Source organism: Pieris brassicae, chromosome 2 (assembly GCF_905147105.1).
Source record: "Pieris brassicae chromosome 2, ilPieBrab1.1, whole genome shotgun sequence".
In the NCBI taxonomy this organism is placed as follows: Eukaryota; Metazoa; Arthropoda; class Insecta; order Lepidoptera; family Pieridae; genus Pieris; species Pieris brassicae.
The window spans coordinates 10,258,506-10,280,924 of NC_059666.1; the positions used below are offsets into that span (position 1 = coordinate 10,258,506).

The 22,419-nt window shown below is 35.3% G+C and overlaps 1 protein-coding gene across 4 annotated transcripts; it reads left to right on the plus strand.

The window, feature by feature from the left end:
* Window positions 1–447: 447 nt before the first annotated feature.
* LOC123720846 (cilia- and flagella-associated protein 65-like) lies at window positions 448–22,401 on the plus strand. 4 transcript variants are annotated; one of them, XM_045677642.1, is made up of 26 exons: window positions 448–756; window positions 1,025–1,244; window positions 2,135–2,289; window positions 2,572–2,691; window positions 4,701–4,983; window positions 5,657–5,738; window positions 6,628–6,802; window positions 7,464–7,570; window positions 8,972–9,104; window positions 10,039–10,202; window positions 11,020–11,187; window positions 11,854–11,920; window positions 12,722–12,892; window positions 13,534–13,722; window positions 14,140–14,216; window positions 14,608–14,878; window positions 15,665–15,904; window positions 16,425–16,598; window positions 17,185–17,328; window positions 18,062–18,177; window positions 18,909–19,028; window positions 19,284–19,416; window positions 20,201–20,338; window positions 21,099–21,217; window positions 21,522–21,641; window positions 22,213–22,401. In XM_045677642.1, the coding sequence occupies exons 1-26, from the start codon at window positions 646–648 to the stop codon at window positions 22,310–22,312; spliced, it is 3,897 nt and encodes a 1,298-aa protein (XP_045533598.1). In that variant the 5' UTR covers window positions 448–645; the 3' UTR covers window positions 22,313–22,401. The 4 variants fall into 4 exon arrangements, with proteins under 4 accessions (XP_045533598.1, XP_045533599.1, XP_045533601.1 ...); XM_045677643.1 differs by lacking the exon at window positions 17,185–17,328; XM_045677644.1 differs by lacking the exons at window positions 448–756; window positions 1,025–1,244; window positions 2,135–2,289 and adding an exon at window positions 2,323–2,327.
* Window positions 22,402–22,419: the final 18 nt, after the last annotated feature.

Below are 22,419 nucleotides of genomic sequence, written 5' to 3' on the forward strand. Positions count from 1 at the left end.
CTTTTCTTTGCAGTTTGCACAAAAAATGCTTGGGTTTTTTACATACATACTTCGATGCAAAAATGACAATGACATCATTAATCATGGATTGACAGTTGACAGTTTCGTCAGGAAGAGTTATTTTACACTATGTATCCAAATTTTTAACTTGTGATAACATAAAACAAATTTTAATAATAAATTGAAATAAACATATTTTTATTTCCGCTCATATTTTGACTCATAATTCTGTGCCACTAGAGGCCTTCTTATAAGCACCAACGCACAATTTATTATTTTTGCCGCCATACAAAGAGTTTACTGTTGAATTTTAATTTATTATGATATTGCACAAGATTTATGCTTTCTGTTCTGTTTGGCATAATATGTCAAGAATGGATCCTAATAAGTCTAATTATTATTATACTCTTATTTGTAAGGTATAGGATATTTCTAAAAGCTTGAGGATAATATTGTGATAAAATGCTTGTAGAATCCGCATCTTTCTTATTTCCTTAAAAAAGTTATAACTATTAAAAAGGTTATATGCGTTCAAACTCAAAGTTGTGACTATTTTGACGCAATCGAGTTTTCCTAGTATATAAATATACTTTAAACCAACAAGATTTAAATTATTTTGGTTTGACTATAGTATTTTGTATAAAAATGCAAAATACTTCGCTAGAAAGCATTCCGGATTCTAGAACTGTGGATTTTGGGTGCGTACCCCTTGATTCAAAGTTGGAGAAATTTATAACCATACAAAACACTAGTTCGGTAAGCTTTTATATCTTATATGCCTACTTATAAATAAAGTAATCGATCTAGTACAAATCTACAACATTGTATGGTCTACCTTATCCCTTGCCCCCGTCAAGAACATCAGCTGCGTAACAAATCTTTTCTGAATATCATCCTTAGTCCAACTCGCGACTCCTACCATGATTCGTTTAACCTCCTGTTATGAGTACAAGTTATATTATATTTTCAGGAACATTACGTCCGTCCATTATATTACATGCAGGGTTTTGTATTTCCTTTTCAGAAAGCGCTTACATACCGCATTTCGCACATGTACATACAGAACAACGTGGATAGAGTCTTTAAAGTAGCAATAACAACGAAACCTGTGGAGAGCCTTAGCAGCGCGGAAGTAACAGTTACCTTCAAGCCAAATGTACCGGGCCAGTCTTTTACGGACTATTATTTAATTGACGATATTTTGGGAAATCTTTATAGACTGACTGTCACTGGTAAATGCTTTGGTAAGCAAAACTTACGATTCATGTCCCGTAAGCGTCCAACGGGAAACATGAGAGCAAGCATATTTTGACGTCATCATTGATTTTTATGGCTAATTTCTTTTCAGTTTCTATTCTAGTCAATATTCTTAATATTATAAAAATATATTGGATAAGCCATTGTTAATCCACTCATGGACAGACGGTTCCACATAATGGTGGTGGGCGGCCAAAAACTGCCTTGAAAATTCTTAGTTCTGGAACGACGGACGTCGAGGTAATACGGGTGGGATTTCGTATTTTGCCTCGACGTCCAATTGTTGTGTCAGTGTCTCGGGGTGCACTGCTGCGCGCAGTGGAGAACTGGACCACTGAGGTGCGCCGGCCAGAAATAACAATTAGTTATGTAAAACAATAAATATATTTTTTTCTGAAATGGATTACTTGGCTTGCGATATAATATATAGTGTAAATTACAAAAAAAAATCTATATACATTTTCGTCATAATTCAAATCGTGTATCGATCTGCAAAAATGGATACATAAACTACTCAACTCCACTATATATTTCTCCAAATCGGGCGATGTCTGAAGTAAGTAAGTAAGTAGTAAGTGTACTTCAAGAAACGATGACAAAAAATGGAAAGAAACAATTTACTTTTTTGGACTTTGGCGACCGGATAGGTATCTCAACAACTTCTTTGATAACTCTCCGTGGAAAATACGGTAAAAGATGCAGCGAGACAAAAGATGTTTTAAATTGTTAGTTTTACATTAAATAAAATAAAGCAGCTTCGGGTTGCATCTGCCTCTAATGGCAGATTTGACCATAATGTTATTTTCTATATAAAGATAATGTGATAACATCGTTATCGTAACGAAAGCAGTTAGTTTAAGCAAAATATTACTTGTAGGGCCCGACGTTAATTTAAACAGACGAAAACTTGTGTTTCGGATTTGTAAAAACGTGACGGAACAAAGGACAGATACTATAAGCATCATCAATAAGTCATCAATAGACGCGCCTTATCAATGGCTTCTACCAACGACTGGACAAGGATATTTTCAAGTACTTAATTATATATTAATAGAAAAGTTCCAAGCCAGGTCAGTCGCCACACACACACGTATCTTGTAAAACAATATGTTTAAATGTATCAACTGAAAGGCTTATATTAAAAATTAATCAGCCCACCACCGAATGTGTCAAACTTAAGTAGTGTATATTCCGTTATATTTTCGAAGAATTTGAATGAGAGGTGCCTGAACTCCTAAGTCTGTTTTTGGAGACGGAATTTGGAAAATTCTGCTAATTTTAAATCTTAATAATAACTACATTACGTTTTTATAGATATCAACAGGCGACTGCGGTGTGATTCGTGCATTCGAAACTATAACGGCAACCGTAACCTTTTCCGGTATGGCTCTCGGCATTTACACTGCTGAGATAGTTTGTCTTGTTTTAAACCAGGTATTTGATATTTATCCTATATTTATTCCGATTAGTCATCCACGCGTCACCCTAACAAGCAAGCATTGAAAGTATGTAAAATATGGTTTTCACTTTTAATTCGAACATTGTGAACTAGTCAAAATTGAAATATCATGTATCATACAGGCAAATATCTTGAACCATTTAAGAGGAATATTTTGAAGTTAATAATTTAATTTATTGAAATTAAAAAACAATGAATACTATTCATTGTTTTTTAAGACATTTCTCATTTATCTAGAATACAGTTCTAGACTTTAATAAATATGACACAAACTTAGGGAAAACTCATATGATAGGTTTTGTTACCTACTTTTAATATAATACCTAGCAATCAGAACCGTTCGATCATTAATACTTTGCCCTTGTAATTAATAATGCAAGGAATAAAAATATATACATTTTAGTTGAATTTTTATTAGATCTTTGTAGATAGTAATAGTTCTTGAAGCCACAGCCAGCATCTAAATACTTGGCGTTGACATATCGAACGACGTTCAGGTTCGCGGTCATTTAGAGGGAAAGGCTAAATTAGCCTCCAAAAAGCTTGGTGTGCTCAGCAAGGCGAGACGGTACTTCACTCCGGGTCACCGCTTGCAAGTCTATAAAGCGCAAATACGGCCCCACATGGAATACTGTTCTCACCTCTGGGCGGGGGCTCCCCAGTACCAGGTCCTTCCAGTGACCGTATCCAACGAAGAGCGGTTCGAATCGTCGATGTCTAATCCCTCTCCAAGCGGCTCGATCCTTTGGCGTTGCGTAGAGATGTGGGGTCACTCTGCATCTTCTACCGCATTTACTATGGAGAATGTTCAGAGGAGTTGTTCCGATTAATACCTGCAGCTGAGTTGCATCATCCGACGTCGAGGCAGAATACAAAATTCCACCTGTATCACCTCGACGTCCGACGTTCCACGACTGAGCGTTTTTCAAGACAATTTTTGCCGCGCACCACCGCTGTGTGGAACCAGCTGCCCAATGAAATATTTCCGAACCAATTCGACTTAGGGTCCTTCAAGAAAATAGCGTACAAATTCTTAAAAGGCCGGCAACGCACTCGCGAGCCCTCTGGCATTGAGAGTGTCCATGGGCGGCAGTATCACTTAACATCATGTGAGCCTCGACCTGCCTGTTTACCCCTATTTTATAAAAAAAAAAGTCAAATTATTTATTTTACGTACCAAGGAATTGCAGAGATTAAATACAAACATTGCAAAACAGTCTGATATTTCAAAATGGCGACGGTAGTACCAATTTCAGCCGCCGGCTAAGAAAAGTATGTGGTAACTTTAAAACGCCATAAAATGTATGCTAATCTTTCAAATTAAGGGCGTACAATAAACATAAAAATAAACATTCCGATACTGATTTGAACCTGCTACAATGATATGCCCTCGTCACATATTTCACCTCATCAGAATGGCTCGGCATATTATGTCAATACAAAGCTACGCCAGCCTTTAACGGCTTCAACGTAATACAGTCGACCCTCGAAAATTTGATATTTTTCTGGTCCCTTGTAAATACTCGATAAAGTGGATTAAATTAATGTTAATTGGTCTACACGGCAATTTAAAGTTCAAGGAATAGGTATCTTGCTCGCCAACATGCGATAATTTCAACTCGTGCTTCCCTATACTCTATAATTTGAAGTGTCATGTACAGACCAGAAAAATAACAGTTCGTGTTGACAAATTTTCAATTATAAATAACTTAATTTGACATTATGTTAATGTTCTTATTATATGACATAGTTAAATTGATATGACATTTCCATGCCTATTTATATATAGCTGATTGTGCGGATATTTGTAGTTGATCGATCTAATTGTACTACTATCTTGGCAAATAAACAATTTATTATTATTATTACAAATTAAGTTATCGACTTTCTACATACACTACTGTCAAAGCATCTTGACTAAGGCCCCTGTCAATTGCGTTTTAATATTCTTTGAACAAATGATTAATAATAAATATAATTTCAGGAACCGTTATTTCTAAACGTTATAGCTGCAGTAGTATTACCAGGCAACCCTCTATACAATATCAACGATCACGTCTTCGAAAAGGGTTGGAAGCGGAAGCGTCGCTCAGTCCATCTAATGGAGAACAGCCTTAATCGTCCAACTCATATACCAGCTGCCTCGGTGTATGAGACATACTTAGATTTTGGTACCGGCAGTGTAAAGGATATATCCTTGAATATATCGCAGACTTTATGTATGACGAATCATCAGGTAGATGATGCTTATATGACGTGGCTTTTGGGTAAGTTTTGTAACACACAAAAGAAACATTTACGAGAGTGATATACTTTTAAATGACAGGTGTCCATGGACACATACCTTTCTTGGTCGGTGGCTAAAATTAGTATTACCGTCGCCATTTTGAAATGTCAGACTGTCATTGTCAGTTAGCTCTCAAACACAACTATCTGCCAACATCTAATAAAAATACAACTAAAATGTATTTATTTTTTCTTCCTTGCATTATTAATTAAAATGGCAAAGTTTTAGTAATCGAACTGTTCTGATTGCTAGGACTTAAAAGATATTATATTATATTAATATTACAGGTATTAAAATTTATCATATCAGTTGGTCCTAAATTTGTGTCACATTTATTTAAGCCTAGAACCGTATTTTCTAGATACTAGTTTTAATAAGACATCTAAATTTGGCTAGTCTTCATGATTTTTATGAATTTGTATTAACTGGCAATACTAATATTCATGAAAGCGACGCTCTTACTCTTCTAAACACAACAAAAGTTTAATTATAAAATGTAAGTGTCATGTAGATATGGTTGTCAAGTAGCGACTGGCTAATCATGATACAGGGAATCCTAGTGCTCTTTCTTTTTACCAAAAATATAGTTTGTTTTTATTGTGTATAATAAAAAAAAACTTTCTTTATTTCATAATGCCAAAGCTCTGTTTCAGACCCAGACAATGTCTTCTTAATCGATCCACTTGAATCCATTATTCCTCCCAATGAGTCTAGATTATTTACTATTAGATTCAGGTGAATAAACTTACTATATTATTAAGAAGAAGAAAAAAACATTTAGAATAGAAATTAAACCGTTAAATTAAACGTAATTATTGTATTTAAAAGTATTTGAAAGTTCTACGGTCTCCCCAAAAGAGCCGACCAGAACTCTGATTGAGTTTGTGTTTATTTATTTTACAGAATAATACAATCTAAATAATGGTATAGATACCGGCAAACATCTTGAACAAATGTCCTTGCCTGCGCAGAAGCGATTTTTAGGTATTACTCGGGAGGCGGTGGGAGAGTGACGTGTCGATCGCGTGATTGGTAAATCAGTTGACGCTTGTGTCCCGCGCTGTGTACGATGCGCAAACATTCCCCCACTCCCTTGTTTAATGCTCAAAAAGTTTGCCGGTATCTGCATATCACATTTAAAAACCACTGTGGTTTGTGAATGAAACAATAGCAGTCTAATTAGGAGCGGTACAAATGCAAATCAAAATAATTCTTCAAATTCTTTTTTATTTTCCTTAACGTTAGGTCATTCAGTAGTCAGTCGACTTTCTTTGTATGTATTTTAACATTCGCTCAAACGGGGAAGGAAAAACATCGTGAAGAAAACGGATTGCCTTAGCTTAGCTTACCCAAATCTGCGGCTGATCACCTTCTTGCCTATTAGGGACTGACCGGGAAGTCCATTTATTAGCCGTAGTAGACACCTCAACGTTTTCTCACCACGTTGTTTACGGCCGAATTATAGTGCCGAACTTGCGTTACAGCTTGGGTCTGTACGTGATTTTCAACTATTATGTCATAACTAAAATAGTAGTAATTAAAGTGGAATCTCGTAATTTATAAAATCTTGTGATTTTCCAATATCAATTGCGAAGTTACGTAGACTAATTTAAATATTGTCCAGGCCGAATTACGAAAATGAAGCATACGGTTTCCTATTATGTGGAGATTGTCAGCATAAAGTGTACAGCGAGAACTCGGAAGTTAAGATCAAACATTCGTGGTTTAGGATTCCATGCGTGGGAAATACTTTGGCGCCATGCACTGAGTGGATTACTGAGTGGGACTGTCCAACAGAAGTAACCTTAAAAATAATTATATTAATTATTTTATTTTAATAACTAAGCTAATAAAATATACCCTACGTTACGAAAACATCACTGAGGTCGTTGGCTGGTCGTTCGATCCCCGGCTGTGTACCAATGTATTTTCTGTCTATGTGCGCATTTAACACTCGATTGTACAGCGAAGGGAATCATCGTGAGGAAACTGATATGTCTCAAATCCAAAAATCGTCGTCGTGTGTCAGGCAGAAGGCTGATCACCTACTTGTCTATGATAATGATCAAAGAAGTGGATGCAATCTGATAGGGTTGTAGGGCCACTGGATGAAAAATATTTTAGGCAGGGATAATGAACGATTTAAATGGTGAACTGGTTCAAATTTGTAATAGGATACTGGTAAATTCACATCTTCTTTATTATATTAGTATAAATGGAAAATGAGCGAGTCTATTAACGTTTTTTTTTTTAATATTTTGAGTAAACCTAATGAAAGAAGTTCTAGAAAACCTGCTAAGGTTTATTTTGTGTGAAGAAGTCTGTAACTCTCTGACTGACACATTTTTGCGTTATCAGTTAATTAAGTATCAGATTGCCTAAACAGTTGTATCGCTGACAATCGAACCTTAACTATGTAATAACTACTGACCCGTTAAATAATTAATATTTGTGTTTAAGGTTGTGTTGCCACCCACGGTGCCTGGGCGGACTTCGTTTGCGAATTTTATGTTATCAAATAAATATGACACACCCATGCAATTCAAGTTTGAGGCTCCAAACGAAACGTAAACTCTTTGATAGTAAACTTTTAGTTATGATATTTATTGTGGTGAAAATATTATAAATATATTATATTTAGATTTTATTGAATTTCTGGTATAGTTTTAATTTGTGTATCTGTCGCAGCCAGCGATCGTTTAATCAACAGCCTAGCCTCATAACTAAACACCACCGTTTAACTAGCAGCCTGAAAGATATTCAGCCAGTTGATCTAACAACTAGGCAAATGACTTGGATCGATGACATTTCATAACTTGCTTAGACTGTTGACTGTTAATTTAAATTTAGTTCCACTTTCTGCCACCTTGGCTAGGCTAGTGGCGAAACCCTTCAATATGGCGTTGGCAAATCACAATATTGATAGTGTTTTTCAAAGTTTAATGAAAAGAAGTACAATGGAAGAGTGTGGCGACAATAATTATGTGAATTTAGTTGTGACTGACTTAAGCAATTTAATGATAACGAAATATTTCTTTATGTCAAATGCTTCCCCTTTTTTATTTCTGTCATGGTCACTCTATCTTACGAATGTCCTAAGCATTAGCCAGACAATAAACGTTATAGACGCTACGGCTGAATACCTTTCAGGTCGCTAGTTAAATGGCGCTGTTTCGTTAAAGGGCTAAAAAAATGTTGTGTAGATATAGATTTTTTTATATTGTATGATTCGTAAACAACGTTATAAAGTAAGATATTTTAGTAAATTAAATTAAATTGAATTGTCTGACTTAGCCTGTAAACTTATAAACGTGCAAATTGATACGCGTGAAGTGGATTCTGGCAATTTTTGATGAATTCTTTAAAACCGATGTCCACGGCCAAACAACAAAGGGCCGGTCACAAGAAAGAGAAGACTATTTTAAGTTTTTTAAATGAATCAAGTTACAAATGTAAAAACCTAAAAAGTGTATGATGAATATGACCTCTTGCCAAAGCACAGCTGCAATCCTTCTTGGCATGCTTCCCACGATATTTTAGTAACATTTTGAGGAATCTGTTCCTACTACTTCTAGAGAACTTGTTTTTTGGCCGTGTACACCGGTTTTAAAGAATTCATAATTAGTAAAAAAAAACCAGAACTCACGATTACACGATTATTATTTTACAGACTACGTCAGACAATTAAATTTCATTAAAATTACTGAAAGCAACCCAGGAACTTAAATTTTCAAAAAGTACTTTTATGTTAAAATTTTGTCTACTGACCAGTCATTTTTCTTTTCTTTTTGTAAGTGTTAACTAACGGCTTTTAAAAGTCGAGGTATATTCTAGGCAACGCAGTTGTGAGCCTTCTGTAAATGTAAGTGTCCATGTGCGGCGGTATCTCTTAACGTCACGCAAGCCTCCTGCTGGTTTGCCTCCTATTACATAAAAAAAGGAAAAAATCTGTTTACCATTTGTTTCAGGAACTACGTGTTGATACCCATGTGCGGTATCGTACAAGGGCGAGGATGGCAAATTATAACTGTTGCTTTGGAACCGAAATCTTTTGGCCAGTACTGCGAAACTTGGGATGTAGTGATCAACAAATATCAAAAAGTAAGGGCATCCATAGGCTTGGTTTACGTTACACGTTGTTCTATAAACACATTCACTCACATGCAACCACACACTCACTCATGGATTTACATGCACTCACACACACTCATACATTCACGCGTGGTTCGCGTCGCTTAATGTTTTTAAAAAGAAATGGGAGACGAATTTGTGTACCGTTATAAAATAATCAAATCTATAATTGCAAAAAAAAAATGAAATGGAATTAAGTATTAAGTTTGTTCTGCAAGAGCTGGGAACCCTGACAAAGGTATTCTATTACTTAAAAGGGTTCCTAAATCTCACACATTGTATTTTATGATAAATAAAGACATTTTTATTTATAAATCTTAACTGAAATTGTTAGTATTGTAGAACGGATACTTTGTATCACGTCTTTTAATGTTTCTATTCTCAAACTATGATACTCCGTCTGGTCCCGCTTCTCTACAAAGTTTAAAGTGATAGTTTATCGTTTAATATTTTCTGTTTTGGTTTTGTTTAAGTTATATGTGGTTTAATTTCCTTGTTTCTGTTACATCTATTATTGCTGTTACATTTTTCGGTTACGCTTCACATTTTTACGTTACGCGCCATCTTTTTCTTGTCCCATGGTTGATTCGAAGAGATAGACATTAAAAACAAAAATATATAATAACGATAACAATGATAGTAATAATGCTAGTACAATTAATGAAATTCTGTAATAATCTTAGTAATAAGGTAAAATGAAATAATTGTATTATTTGTATTCATGCCTATAATAATAGCCTTTTGTTAAACTTTACCTCATTTAACTTTATTTAGCCAATTTCTGTAAAGTTGCATGTAGTAGATCATTTTTCGAAAATAAGGTCATAAAGAAGTTTCAATTCCTACGTGTGTACACTACTACACTTTTTTTAATTTGCGTTGCTCGGTATTGTTTTGGTTTTAGGCGCGTCTTTGCCTATTTGGAAACGCGGAAACCAGCGATGTGGAAGTAATATCTCACGGCTATAATCCAGCAACACACGCAATGTTTGAATTCCAGCCAACGATCACTGGTTGTACTAATTATTGCACGGCATATTTTCATAATTTGACGAGGATGAGTGTACAGTAAGTATAACAAGTACACATGGATACTGCTTTAAGCAAATTTAATTTAACACAAATATTAACTTTGGTATACGCACTACAGTCCAATTGGCGTTTCGAGTGGTTTTCGATAATCAGCGATTCTATATTCCTTACAAGTTTGTGTAGATAAAACCCCCTTCTTCAGAACGGAACACACGGGCAGCATCGTCATCATCTAACAAAGTAAACCGCCGGTCATTGACACTCATATTGTAAACATGCTTATGCGTTGCTAGCCTTCTAAAATCTTTAAAGGAATAAGTCGAACGTAAACTGATGAGGTTCGAATTTTAATTACCACATGTGATCTGTGTGACAGGATATTTTTAATACGTGGTCCGCAATAAAGGCAAGAAGATTAGCTTGAAGTTCAAACCTCCATTGAATTCTGCATATCTGGGATGTTCTAAAGATACAAGTAAGATCATCGAACCGAGTTTCATCATCGGACGTCAAGGCAGAATACGAGATTCGACCTGTATCACCTCAATATCCCTTGTCCATAAATGAGCTTTCTTAAGGCAGTTTTGCCGCACACCACAACTATGTGGAAGCAGCTGCCACTGTAGTATTTTGAAAATAACACGACTAAGGGTCCTTTTAGAATAGAGCGTACCAGTTCTTATTAGGCCGGCAACGCACTTGCGATGTGAGCAATGTGAGAGTCCATGTGCTCATCACTTATCAGCTGTTAACCTGATAAGATGAGCGACTGCCCGTTTGCCCCCTATTACATAAAAAAAGATACACAGTTTTTGTGAGCGCTTTTAAAAAATATTGTTTTACTTCTCCATAGCATGCGCATCCTCAACAGCGTGTCTTGGTTGGGAGCAGATAACAATGGTATGATTGTGTTATCTCCGAAGGAAATTCTTAGATACCATTGGTGGTTCTTCCCTAAGAAACACGATAATGTCTATGAAACGACTGTCACTTGTTCTTGTATTTGTCTCATTGATGACAGGTAATTTTTGCTATTATTATTATTTTCTTTCTACACAATTTTGTATTTACAGTGGATGTTCGCGGATACTTGGAGGACCCATGCAACTTCTTCAATCTATCTGTATATAGTAAAGTTTGAGTTAAGTCTAAGTGCGCTCTATAGATCTTGCCCTAAGAGTCCTCGTGAGTTGTGTGCTGCGATATTAATATTCGTTTGTGAGGAAGTTGCATGGATCTGGTTAGCGCAGTGCAGTTCTCATGTTATTTTCACACATATATATCCTTTCTATAATATATTTTCATAATCTGCTAGTCCTCCTTGTAACATTTTTGATGTGTGAGAGCAAAAATAAAATACATAGTTGCTTACTAATTCCAGACGTGTTTAAATTTTGGTAAAAAACTGAATAAAAAACCCTTATTTTCTGTAAATAATTTACTGTTACCACTAATCAGCTTGTCTCTCAGGACTGCTTCACCAACTGAACTTTGTTCGGTCTGTAGCTTCCATTAGCGCAGTTGTTATAGGGACACCTGTAAGAATCATCACCGTTGCCGTCCAGGTTATCTAATTCACAACGGGTGATATGTTATCCAAATATATAATGTTTAAAATCCAACATTTAACCTGGTGACAATAATAAAAATACCAACTCACTAGGAGTACATCAAATATATTTTTCAGGCCAGTAGGAGAGCCAACTGAAATATTCATACATATAAGTGGATTTTCAGAACTGCCTGATCTGAGGGTAAGGTTACCATGAATTACGCGTCAGGAAAACGTAATATCTAGTTAACAGTATGATTGCCGGAAAGTGATCATTTGACTTAGATAATAAAATAAGACAAAAGAAAAAATATATTATGGCTTAGGTAAAAGACGACATGACATCTAAGGAGGTTCAACGCGAGAAAGTTTTTAGTTATTTAGTTACTGACACGATATCGCTCGATGATTTTCCATAATTCCTGATTGGACAGGATAAGACCAATCATGCATAACTTATCGGTTTTTTTTAATTATATTCTATAAGTACTCTGTGATCGTTTGCTTCGTACATAATTGGTGATCTTCACATAAATTAAAAAAAAAGACCAGTGTTGCTTCAACCCTTCTTCCTTACATTTTATATACGTTTTCTGTTCATATTCTCTCCAGCATTAGGTGATCAGCTTGTGTGCTCGACAGACGCCGTCGACCATTCCGTGTTTTTCATACTTCACCTTACCACTTAAGCGTATAGAAAGAAAAGAAAATGCACAGCCGCGATTTGATACTACGACCTTAATGGTGAGATGCACGCTCAACTCACTAGACCAACTTCTTCTGATGGAACTCTATTGCTAAAGGTTGGCTGATTGCAATATGAATTGCCTGATATCTCGTGCTAGTCTAAATAGGTCCTCGGTTGATATGATGCTAGTCCACTCGCGTAAGTTCCACAACCAACAACACTGCTATTCAAGATATCCCAAAAAAGTTATCATTGGTTAAAACCAGAATGTATTGAACCAGAAGATATACCTACATTTGATTATTTGTAATTCAGGTTTTGCCAAAGAATCTGAATCTCCACGACGCAGTGGTTGGAGACAGTGTACCGTTTATAATAACACTGTATAATTATGGATCTTGTTATTTTACATCGAAATTGTATCACGTGACAGATGGAATGGGTGATGATTATAGTGGCGACAAATTTGAAATTGATTCCGCTGTTGTGAGTTATCTAATGTATTACGTTTTTCAAGCATACTATGGAAACAGTAGCGGATCTACCTGTAGGCTGAGTAGGGAGTAGATTTTTGGGGCGGCAGATTTAGGGAGCGAATTTTTTTGCTACCTCTTAGAAAACAAAGAGATTTTGACGTTTTGTAATGTTTTACAGATCAAGTGTCAAACAATTTTGCCGATAAGTTCCACCTCTCAGTTGTACATTGCGTGTAGCAAACTTTAATACTGTAGAGTAAAATAGTAGTAGTAGTGTAGTGCCCAAAAATCAAACCCAATTTTTTTTCTTGCAACATGTCAATTGTAGAGGCGAGGGCGGCACAAATTTCACAGCTTCTTCTTTGAAAACTTGTAAACTTGTAACCGCCACTATTTGGAGAGCTTGAAAGAGCTTAAAAATTTAAGCTTAAACTAAATGTGTGAGAGAATGAGAGAATGAGAGATGAGAAACGAGAGATCGATAAATAAGTATCGTTGACGTCAAATTGCACGACGAATTGGTAACGTTCTCCTTTGGATTTTGTCAAAGTCGGTTTAAATGTAGAAAAATCTTTAGTTGCTTTGGAAATTAGATTAATCACTTGTAAAAATATTGTTAAATCTGTTATTAATTGTATTGTTCTATTAAAGAATAGTTTAAAACCATCAAATCACTGCGAAGTGAAAATGGTCGTGACAGCCAACGGATCTGGGCCAAGGCAGGTGGATGTAAAATACACCGTGCTATTTAGAACGGAATTTGACGAGGTTCAGGAGTTGCAACCAATTACGAAGACAATATGTATTGTTTGGTACGACGGTATCTACCCGACCATAAAGGTTATTGTTTTTTTACATAAACAGAGGCAGTTAAACTCGGTTACATTAAGGTTAGGCGAAACAGCTAGTTTATAAGAATTCATTGGTTGTGCCGTGAAACGAACAAACGTTTTGCTATTTAAGGTTATATACTTATGCATGTATTTATATATTTATTAAGTTCACCACAAATATAATGCTTTATGTAGATACAGTATATGTTACAAGCTATCATTAGTAAAATAACATAATTGTTACAAAAAATTAATAATAAATATAATATACATATAATATTGTATGGTTTATATTCACAAATCAGCCCGGCAGATGGCGCGGTCAGTACTTTCATGCTTTGTTTAATATCCTAATCGATTGTCCTCATGCAGGACAACATCTGTTGGGTCCGCTAGTATATAATGAAAGTATTGATCATTTCAGATAAAGAGAACAATTTCCGCAAAATGTCCGGTACTTTTAAGCAATCATTGCGTTTGGAACATTGTCAATGTCAAGGAGTAAGTGTTACCTTCAATTCACTTTAGAATAAATTAAAAGAATTAAACAAAGAGTACGAGATGCTTTTGCTTTTTATGAGGAAGTTGATTTAATTAAAGACAAGCCTTTATAGCGTGGGAGATTAGAGCATAAGTTTTGACAAGAATTGTAAATAAATTAACTATTCTTATTATTTTGACATTATGATAATTAATTTGACATGTCTATGTTTATATGGTTGATGCCTGATTATGCGGTGATCTGAATGTACCACTTTCAACGAAAATAAACTATTAATTAAGAGGTGTAAGATTTATGGTAAAGTTCTACTGTAATAGACTGCTTTAGGAGGCAGGACTCGAGGACTAGATCCTACTAATTTATATAGCTATATTTAGATCGTTATTACAGACTCAACAGAGCATTAGAAGATTGTCGTCCTAATAAAACGATGAACGTGAATTTATACGGACCTGACCTATGCCTTCGTCCAGATCCAATAGAATTCATTTTCGTAATGGGATGCGTGTATAATGTCCCCGTACCGTGGAGTTTGAAACGGGAGAAGATATGCGACTGTGAGATGGTGGAATTCCAAGTGGGCATTTCCACATATGTCATGAGGCATACGTGTATCCATAGACCGTTGGTGGAACTGACGCCGGACAACGGTATTGTTTCGGTAGGAAGAGTTGAAAATAAATACTTTTTAGTCCGTTACAGTCGCTAATGAATTAGTATGTATAACATTTAGCAAAATAAGCTACAGATAGAGGTAACTGTTACATACATACATAAAAAAATCACACAAATTAAACAGTAATTGATTTAAATATTTTTAAAAAGACTAACTGTAACCTACAGTATAGGAACTCACAACACCTTTTCTCTCAGTCAGTCTGTTAATCTGTGCAGTTCATTAATTATTTTCAGACATTGTGGCTGGTGTACCTTTTGCGAGATTTAGTTATTAAATATTGAGATATTAGTTATCGCTGAGAATACGAATAGTAACGGCGGTTGATGTTGCCTCCTAACGTAACTATCCGGCAACCCAAATCCTAGGTACTGCAATACTTGCTATGTAATGAAGAAAGCCTGAGAGAGCAAAATGTACAACCTTGGCTCGTACACAGGATGACAATAATGTTACAACTGGTGGAGTTCAAAGGGAGTCTCACTACTAACTTTTTGTTTATATTGAAATGATGCATCTTTATTCGCAGAGTGAATTCACGGTTGCGTATACCTTATGTATATTACAAAGTATATTTTTAATTTCGACATTATCGTATTGACTTAGTATGGTAAACATAGTGTATGTATTTTTGTAAAATAAAGTCAAAAACAGTTAGCGTGGATCAGGGTTGAAGCCGTTGAATAATTTTGTGTTCTTACTTCCCCTTACATAAGTTGATAAATCTTGAAATAAAAACCTGTTTTAAGCAATAAACTTTTTAATTTATAGCCCGAATACCCTGAACTCTTACGTCTGAAGCTATATTATACACTTGAAGGGAAGAATACACTATGTTATGTTCTAAGGATGCCAAATCAACGTATAATCAACATATTCATTCATATATACACCCATTCTAAGTCAAAAGGAGTTCTCGCGCCATTAAGACGGAATACAGAGAATAATGAGTATTTGACCATATTGGATTGTGGTAGAGTGCCTATTAATAATCTCGATCCAGTTATACGGGTAAGTCTTAAAAATATAGCATGTTTTTTTAATGTAAACACGTTTAGTTTGTTAGGCGTAAAGGTAGTCTCCTGAATGTGGGCTGAAATTTCGTAGCCTGACACATTGATGGCGCTGATTTTTAGTAAGCTCTAACCTAAAAAAGACACGTGAGACGACTTATAATCAACAAGTATATTATATATATTATTGTATTTTGCCATGTAAATTGATGTATTTTATGTGTTTCAAGCGTATGGTTTTACTGCGTTTCTTTTACTTAAATATATAACCTGTATAGTATATAACATGCACAAATAGTTGGCGACAGGTATAATAATCCCCAGTAGAAGTCGAAAAAGTATAAGTGAATTAAAATTAACGTTTGATACCTTTTATGTATATTTAGGTAGTGGGTGTCAGATTTTTTTTTATAAATTTTAATTTCTCTGGCTTTGAGAGGTTTAGATTTTTAATTTTTATTATCAGACTTAACAGACTATTTATTACTTGTGCATAACTATTTCTTTATATAAAACAGATTTTATGGTTATACAATCCGACCGACGTATTTACAACATGGCGGCTACTCCGAGGTAACACAACATCACCGGATACAGTCATTCGGTGCTTGCAATACTTTGCTGAAGTGCCTCCGCTTGATAAACTAGCCATTCCATTCGCCTTTTTGCCCAGCGAGATGATTGATTATGAGGTAAGAAACAAATTAAAATATTGTCACCATTATGCTGTCTATGCATAAGTACTTTTCTTTTCTAACTAAAATAAAGAAACCAAAAGAGAATTGATAATTTAGTTTAAACTCCCGTAATGATGGAAATATAGGATATACACATTTCTGTGTTTTATTGGCTTATTCCTACGCCTAAGCCTTGTTCGTGATTGGCCTTCTGTGACTAATATATATATATATATATATCGTAGTAATAAATTATTGATAAATTTGATAAATTTCAATACCTTTCTTTATCTTATACTTTGTACATTTTGTAAATTTCAATTCCTTTCTTTATCTTTAATTCTTTATTTCTAACTTGACTCTTGTTCAGCAAGAATCATTTATTGAATATTGAATAAAGGCTCTTCCAAAGATGCCCATTTCTCTTGTGCTATTTGCCTCCAGTTTGGGTAAGATATTCTTTTAATCTCATCATCCGATCAAGTATTGGTCTTTCTCTACCTCATTTTTCCTTGAGGAGACCTCAAGCTGAGGAGACAAAGCTGCTTTTATTGTCCACCTCCTGTCAGTACTCTAACACTCTATACAATTAATGAAACAGATGACGTTCTACTGCTCGTTCGGATATGACATAGTGAAGATTCTTGTGAAAGGGGAGGGCGGTCTTCCTAACTGCATAGAAACCAGACTAGATATACCTAGCTATGTTGAACAAAAAGTTCGCGCAGCCTATACAGATGACGTTGTAAGTATATTCCATGGTACATTTGTAGTCTGAATATCATTCATATCAGTCGAGGTTAACGAAATATGACCAAAATATATTGGATTTTGCGATAAGCCTTGATACTGAATATACCCTTTATCTACGAAATTTTTGAATAAAGCTTACATTCGGAACCATTAAAACACTGCATACGCGAAGTACTACACCTATTAGATTCTTATTTGTTTTTTTGCGACTAAGGCGCAAACTAGCTGTTGTGGTCTCTGGCAGAACGACCAGCGCTGTGGAACAACTCTGTTCCTCAGCATAATGCTGAGCCAGGGCCAATTACAACCACAGCACACACGGATTACACAATTAAACCTGTTTCTTTAAAAAAATGTTATCTCTCTATTATTATATTTTTTTTGATTATTGTTATTTTATGTGTTTCTCTATGTGTGTGTTTGTTAGTCATAAATGTAATGTCTATTTCTATGTCTATTAGTGCTTAACGAAAGCGCATGCGCCATTTCAACTAAACTAACCATCTGTCTCGTTTCATTCCAGCGTACACAATTTTACAGATAGAGACGAAAGAGCAATTTCGTTTTACAATTAAATACATAAATTTTGATGTTACGATGCGCTTCACGTTCCTATCGTAGGCCGAAATGTGGATAAGAAAAAAAAACAATTAATAATCTTACTAACATGACAATAGATTCGCCGCTTACAATTCATTATTGGTAAAATAATAGCTTATTTACAGGTGTACTTATCAAAGGATCACATAACATTGCCAGTGTTGCCGACTCATTCGCTATCAAGAGATATTTTAGCCATTAATAATGACACAGATCATGTGTTGCGATTTATTTGGATGCCGTAAGTAAACACGTATTATTACACAGCTCCCCCTCAAATCGAGTATTGTTCTCACCTCTGGGCTCCCCAGTACCTCCCCATCCACTTGCGTATTTAACGCGCGCGGATCGAATTGTCGACGACCAATTCCTTTCCGAGCAGCTCGACCCATGGCGATGTGTAGAGATGTGGGGTGTCACTGCAACTTCTACCGTATTTACCATGGAAAATGTTTAGAGGAATTGTTCTGATTAATACAGAGAGCTGAATTTCATCATCGTACGACGAGCCAGAATACGAAAGTCCCAATTCCATCCATATTACCTTTACGTTCGGCGTTCCACTACTAAGCGGTGTTTAAGGCAGTTTTTGCCGCGCCCCACCACTATGTGGAACCAGCTACCCACGGAGGTATTCCGAAGTAATTCGACTTAGAGTCCTTCAAGAAAAGAGCGTGCACTCGCGAGCCTTCTGGCATTATCAGTGGGTGGGTGGCGGTATTTCTTAACATCAGGTGAGCCTCCGGCCCTGTTCTCTAAAAAGCTAATTAAGGCATTCCTTTTGCTGTCTAAAACATCCTGGTGGACAGAAAAACTATGTCCAGTTTGTGTTTCAACCACACCAACTTACTTTTTTTTAAGATCATTTATACAATAAACAAATAAGATAAAACAGAACAATGATCACATCAGACTTAAATTGCATGCTTTACTGCTAAGGTACACATGATTAATGAAGTATAACTGTTTCAGCGAAAGGATAGCGAATATAGTCAATGTGGTAATGACACCGTGGTGGGGAGTTTTGCAGCCGAAAACCAGTGAGTGGATCACCATGACTGTATACACACTTCAAGAACCAGCGACATTTACGTAAGTCTTAGGCGGTAAAACAAATTTATTTCCTTTACATGCTAAGCTGTTATTTACGACTGTCAATTGTAGCAACTCCTGGTGTGCCCTTCAATAGGCCACATCTCACGTAACATCAGGTGGGATTGTGACCAAACCTCTGTCCAGTTTTGTATAAAAAACAGTTATAATATTAGGCAGTTATCAAGACGAATGTGACAACGATAGAAATTGAATGTTGAATCTGCGGAATATGTTAAATTAAATTTCTTGCAGAACAACAATTTCTTGTGAAGTTTTGGACTTGACTGAGCGAAGACGCTATCAACGGAATGAATTGTTGAGGCGAAATAAAACTGAAAAATGCAACCAGGAATTTATAATAACAGAGGAGGGCACGTTTCATCCTGTTAGTGGAGATAAAATATTTTTAAAGTTCTACCGTCATTTTTTGGTTTATAGGAATGCCTCTAGTTGCCGTATTTCAGAAATAATTTGATTTCAGCAATGTACAATTGTCGATTAATTTAACTAGAAACTTTTATCTTATTCATCATTTGAGTTTATCTTTTGTGTAATTAAATTCCTCAACGGCTGTACTGATTTTGATGATTAATGCGTGAAGTGGTATCGAGAATGGTTTAGATTAACAATAAGTCGTTTTTTTTAAAAATAAAACGTGTTTACCAGACCACGCACGCTTTTGGCAATGTGAGGCGGGGGCGGCGATGTTACTTGACATCCAGTGAATCTCTGCTCGTTTGACCGAAAATAACGTCTGTCAGATCCACTAGTTGGTAGTTTATAAAGTTATTTGTAACTTTTGTCTTTTAAGTGTAAACAAAATGTTAATATGGAATAAAAACCTCTGTTTTTAAGTCAGTTAACAATAATGTTTCTAGCTAGTTCTCTTGACTCGTCTCAAGCTCTTGATATCGACTTTCATAAGTGTTGATATTTCTTAATGCTTTGGAAGTCGATACTAATGACTTGACTTAAGTCTTAAGTCTCCCAATGGGGGCAGAATACATTCGCGGAGAAAACCAGCCTGACCGGTCCTGGTATCAATCCACGTCAATCCAGCTTCCTTCACCTCTGCAATGATCCTTCCTTGGTCTGTTGTGGGCGGCCACGTCGATAATATGTTAATAAAAATTACTATGCCGAGTTATAAAAGGGGCCTTATGTTTTAGGGTATAAACGACTTCCCTCCCTATGTATTGGATTTGAAGAAACCTCAACCGACATACTTATCCTTTACCGTGTCGGTGTGTTCCAAGGGTCAACGCGACGGAGTCCCAAAAATGATTATAAAGCAAATGTGGGAAAAGGTAAATCATGTTCAAAATTATAAATTATATTATATTTACAACAAACTGCCAAGAAAAATTAGAGAATTATTACGGATTAAATTCCAAAGTCTCGTTAAACGTAAATTAATAATTAAAGTTTTTTTATAAATTTGACGATTATTTAAATGAACCGTATTCTTGGCAAGCAAATGCTCCAGTTCAAACAATTTGTTTGACTCAAAAAAGAGTGGCCGAGAGTTTCTTGCCAGTTGTTCGAGCCCGTTTTACGCTCGACTTGCGAACTGGTAGTAAATGTAAATTTAGATTAAAAACAATTTTTCTGTTGACGTTCATAAGTGTACTTGGTTACCTATGTGAATACGGTTATTTTGGGTTTGAGTTTGATATAAAAATAGCCTCTATTTAAGTACTACATAATTAGGATTACATTTAGTCCATGTAACTATGTTTTACATTAGTACAAGAAGTCCGTTGGAGTGAAAGTCTCTCGTCCTCGCCACCATTTTCTTTCCTATCCCTTTTATTCCATCTTTCCAGGTTTCTGGCGGGTGTCCTCTCTTTTTTTCTTTCCCCTGTCTCATTCCAAGTAAGGTTCTTTTTGAACTATTAGTCATCACAACGCGGGCCTATTTCCACAAGTTTATTTATTTTTATTGTAACATCTGTTACCTTATTTGTTCTTCTTCATTTTATCTATTCTTTCTAGAGGAGTAGAATCAATATTATTTTTGTTCCGACTGCGCTATATAGCTAACTTACTTACTATTGTCTATTACAGACACCTCCGTATGATTTGCAATCGTCAGATTTTAACGACTACGGATTTTCCGGAAGCGGAACTAGCGGGAATAATATGACTGTGTCCGATATTATTAGAATAATTGATGGAATACTTTGGTATGTCTTACTTAATTGAGAGATTACATTCGTTATTTGAAATAATATTTTTTTATAAGTACAGGTGTGAGACCAAATCACTTAGCGATAAGTACCACGCAATAACGTCAAACAAATTTGTAGGGAATGTTTGGAATGCGTGACCTGACATTCCAAAGATACTTCGATTTTTAAATAATCGTTTTGAAAGACACAGAAGAATATATTGTCTACTTGCTAGTGAAAACATTATAGTAAAACTAACAATCCAGTTTTGAGTTAGTAGGTTAAAAGACATTAGACATTTGTTGATTATCTTTTATAGGGATGCAATGCATTGTAAAATGTTCAAGTACCACTTAAAATATTACTCCAAGGAGGATATCCCCACTTACGGACAGGTGAAAATTATGGATAGTGATTCGAAGCCAGATTTGAGTAGAAGGTATATTTACGAATTTTATATACCTAGAGAGACTAGCTGAAACTCTTTATAGAGGTTAAATAAGTTTAGGTGCAATGCCCGTAACACCAATTGACTGGCATACTTAAAAATTACAATCAACTTCTTTATGGGCAATAAACATTTCTATTTGTACATACTTAAAGATGCCAGGTTATAAATTCGTACTTTAATCCATTACAATCAATACATATATATATTTATAATATGAAAAGCATTCGAACAGCAATCGTGGGTCTCGCTAAAACTCGATAATTACTGGACCTTTTTGGCTACTTGAGACCTTGTAATATTATGGAAAGTGGAACGCTCAATTGTCTTTAATAAGTCATGATTCGATGTCATAGTTTGTGTCTAAATAATTAGTAATTCTAATAACAATAGATAATTAATATAGACTGTAAGCCGAATTATTGACAGTTGCGACGTGTACAAAGACTACCAAATCAAGATGACAACTATTGAAATGTTGCCATTTAACGTTATGGAAGTTATTTTTTATTTGTTTTACACAACAAAACTAAGAAATATTTCTGGTTATATTATCTTTTAGGGTAACTTCAGGAATTTGTGATGCTATTGTTAACAAGGCCGTTTTTCATGTGTACGTCCTCAACACGAAGCACGAAGTTTCTATCTTGGAAGCGGAATAAAGGTATAGGTCTATTTGCTTTGGTGGCAATTGTGCTTTTACTTTTTCATGTGTATTAACAATTTTATTATAATTTTACTTTATTTAAAATAGGCAAGTAGGATTAGA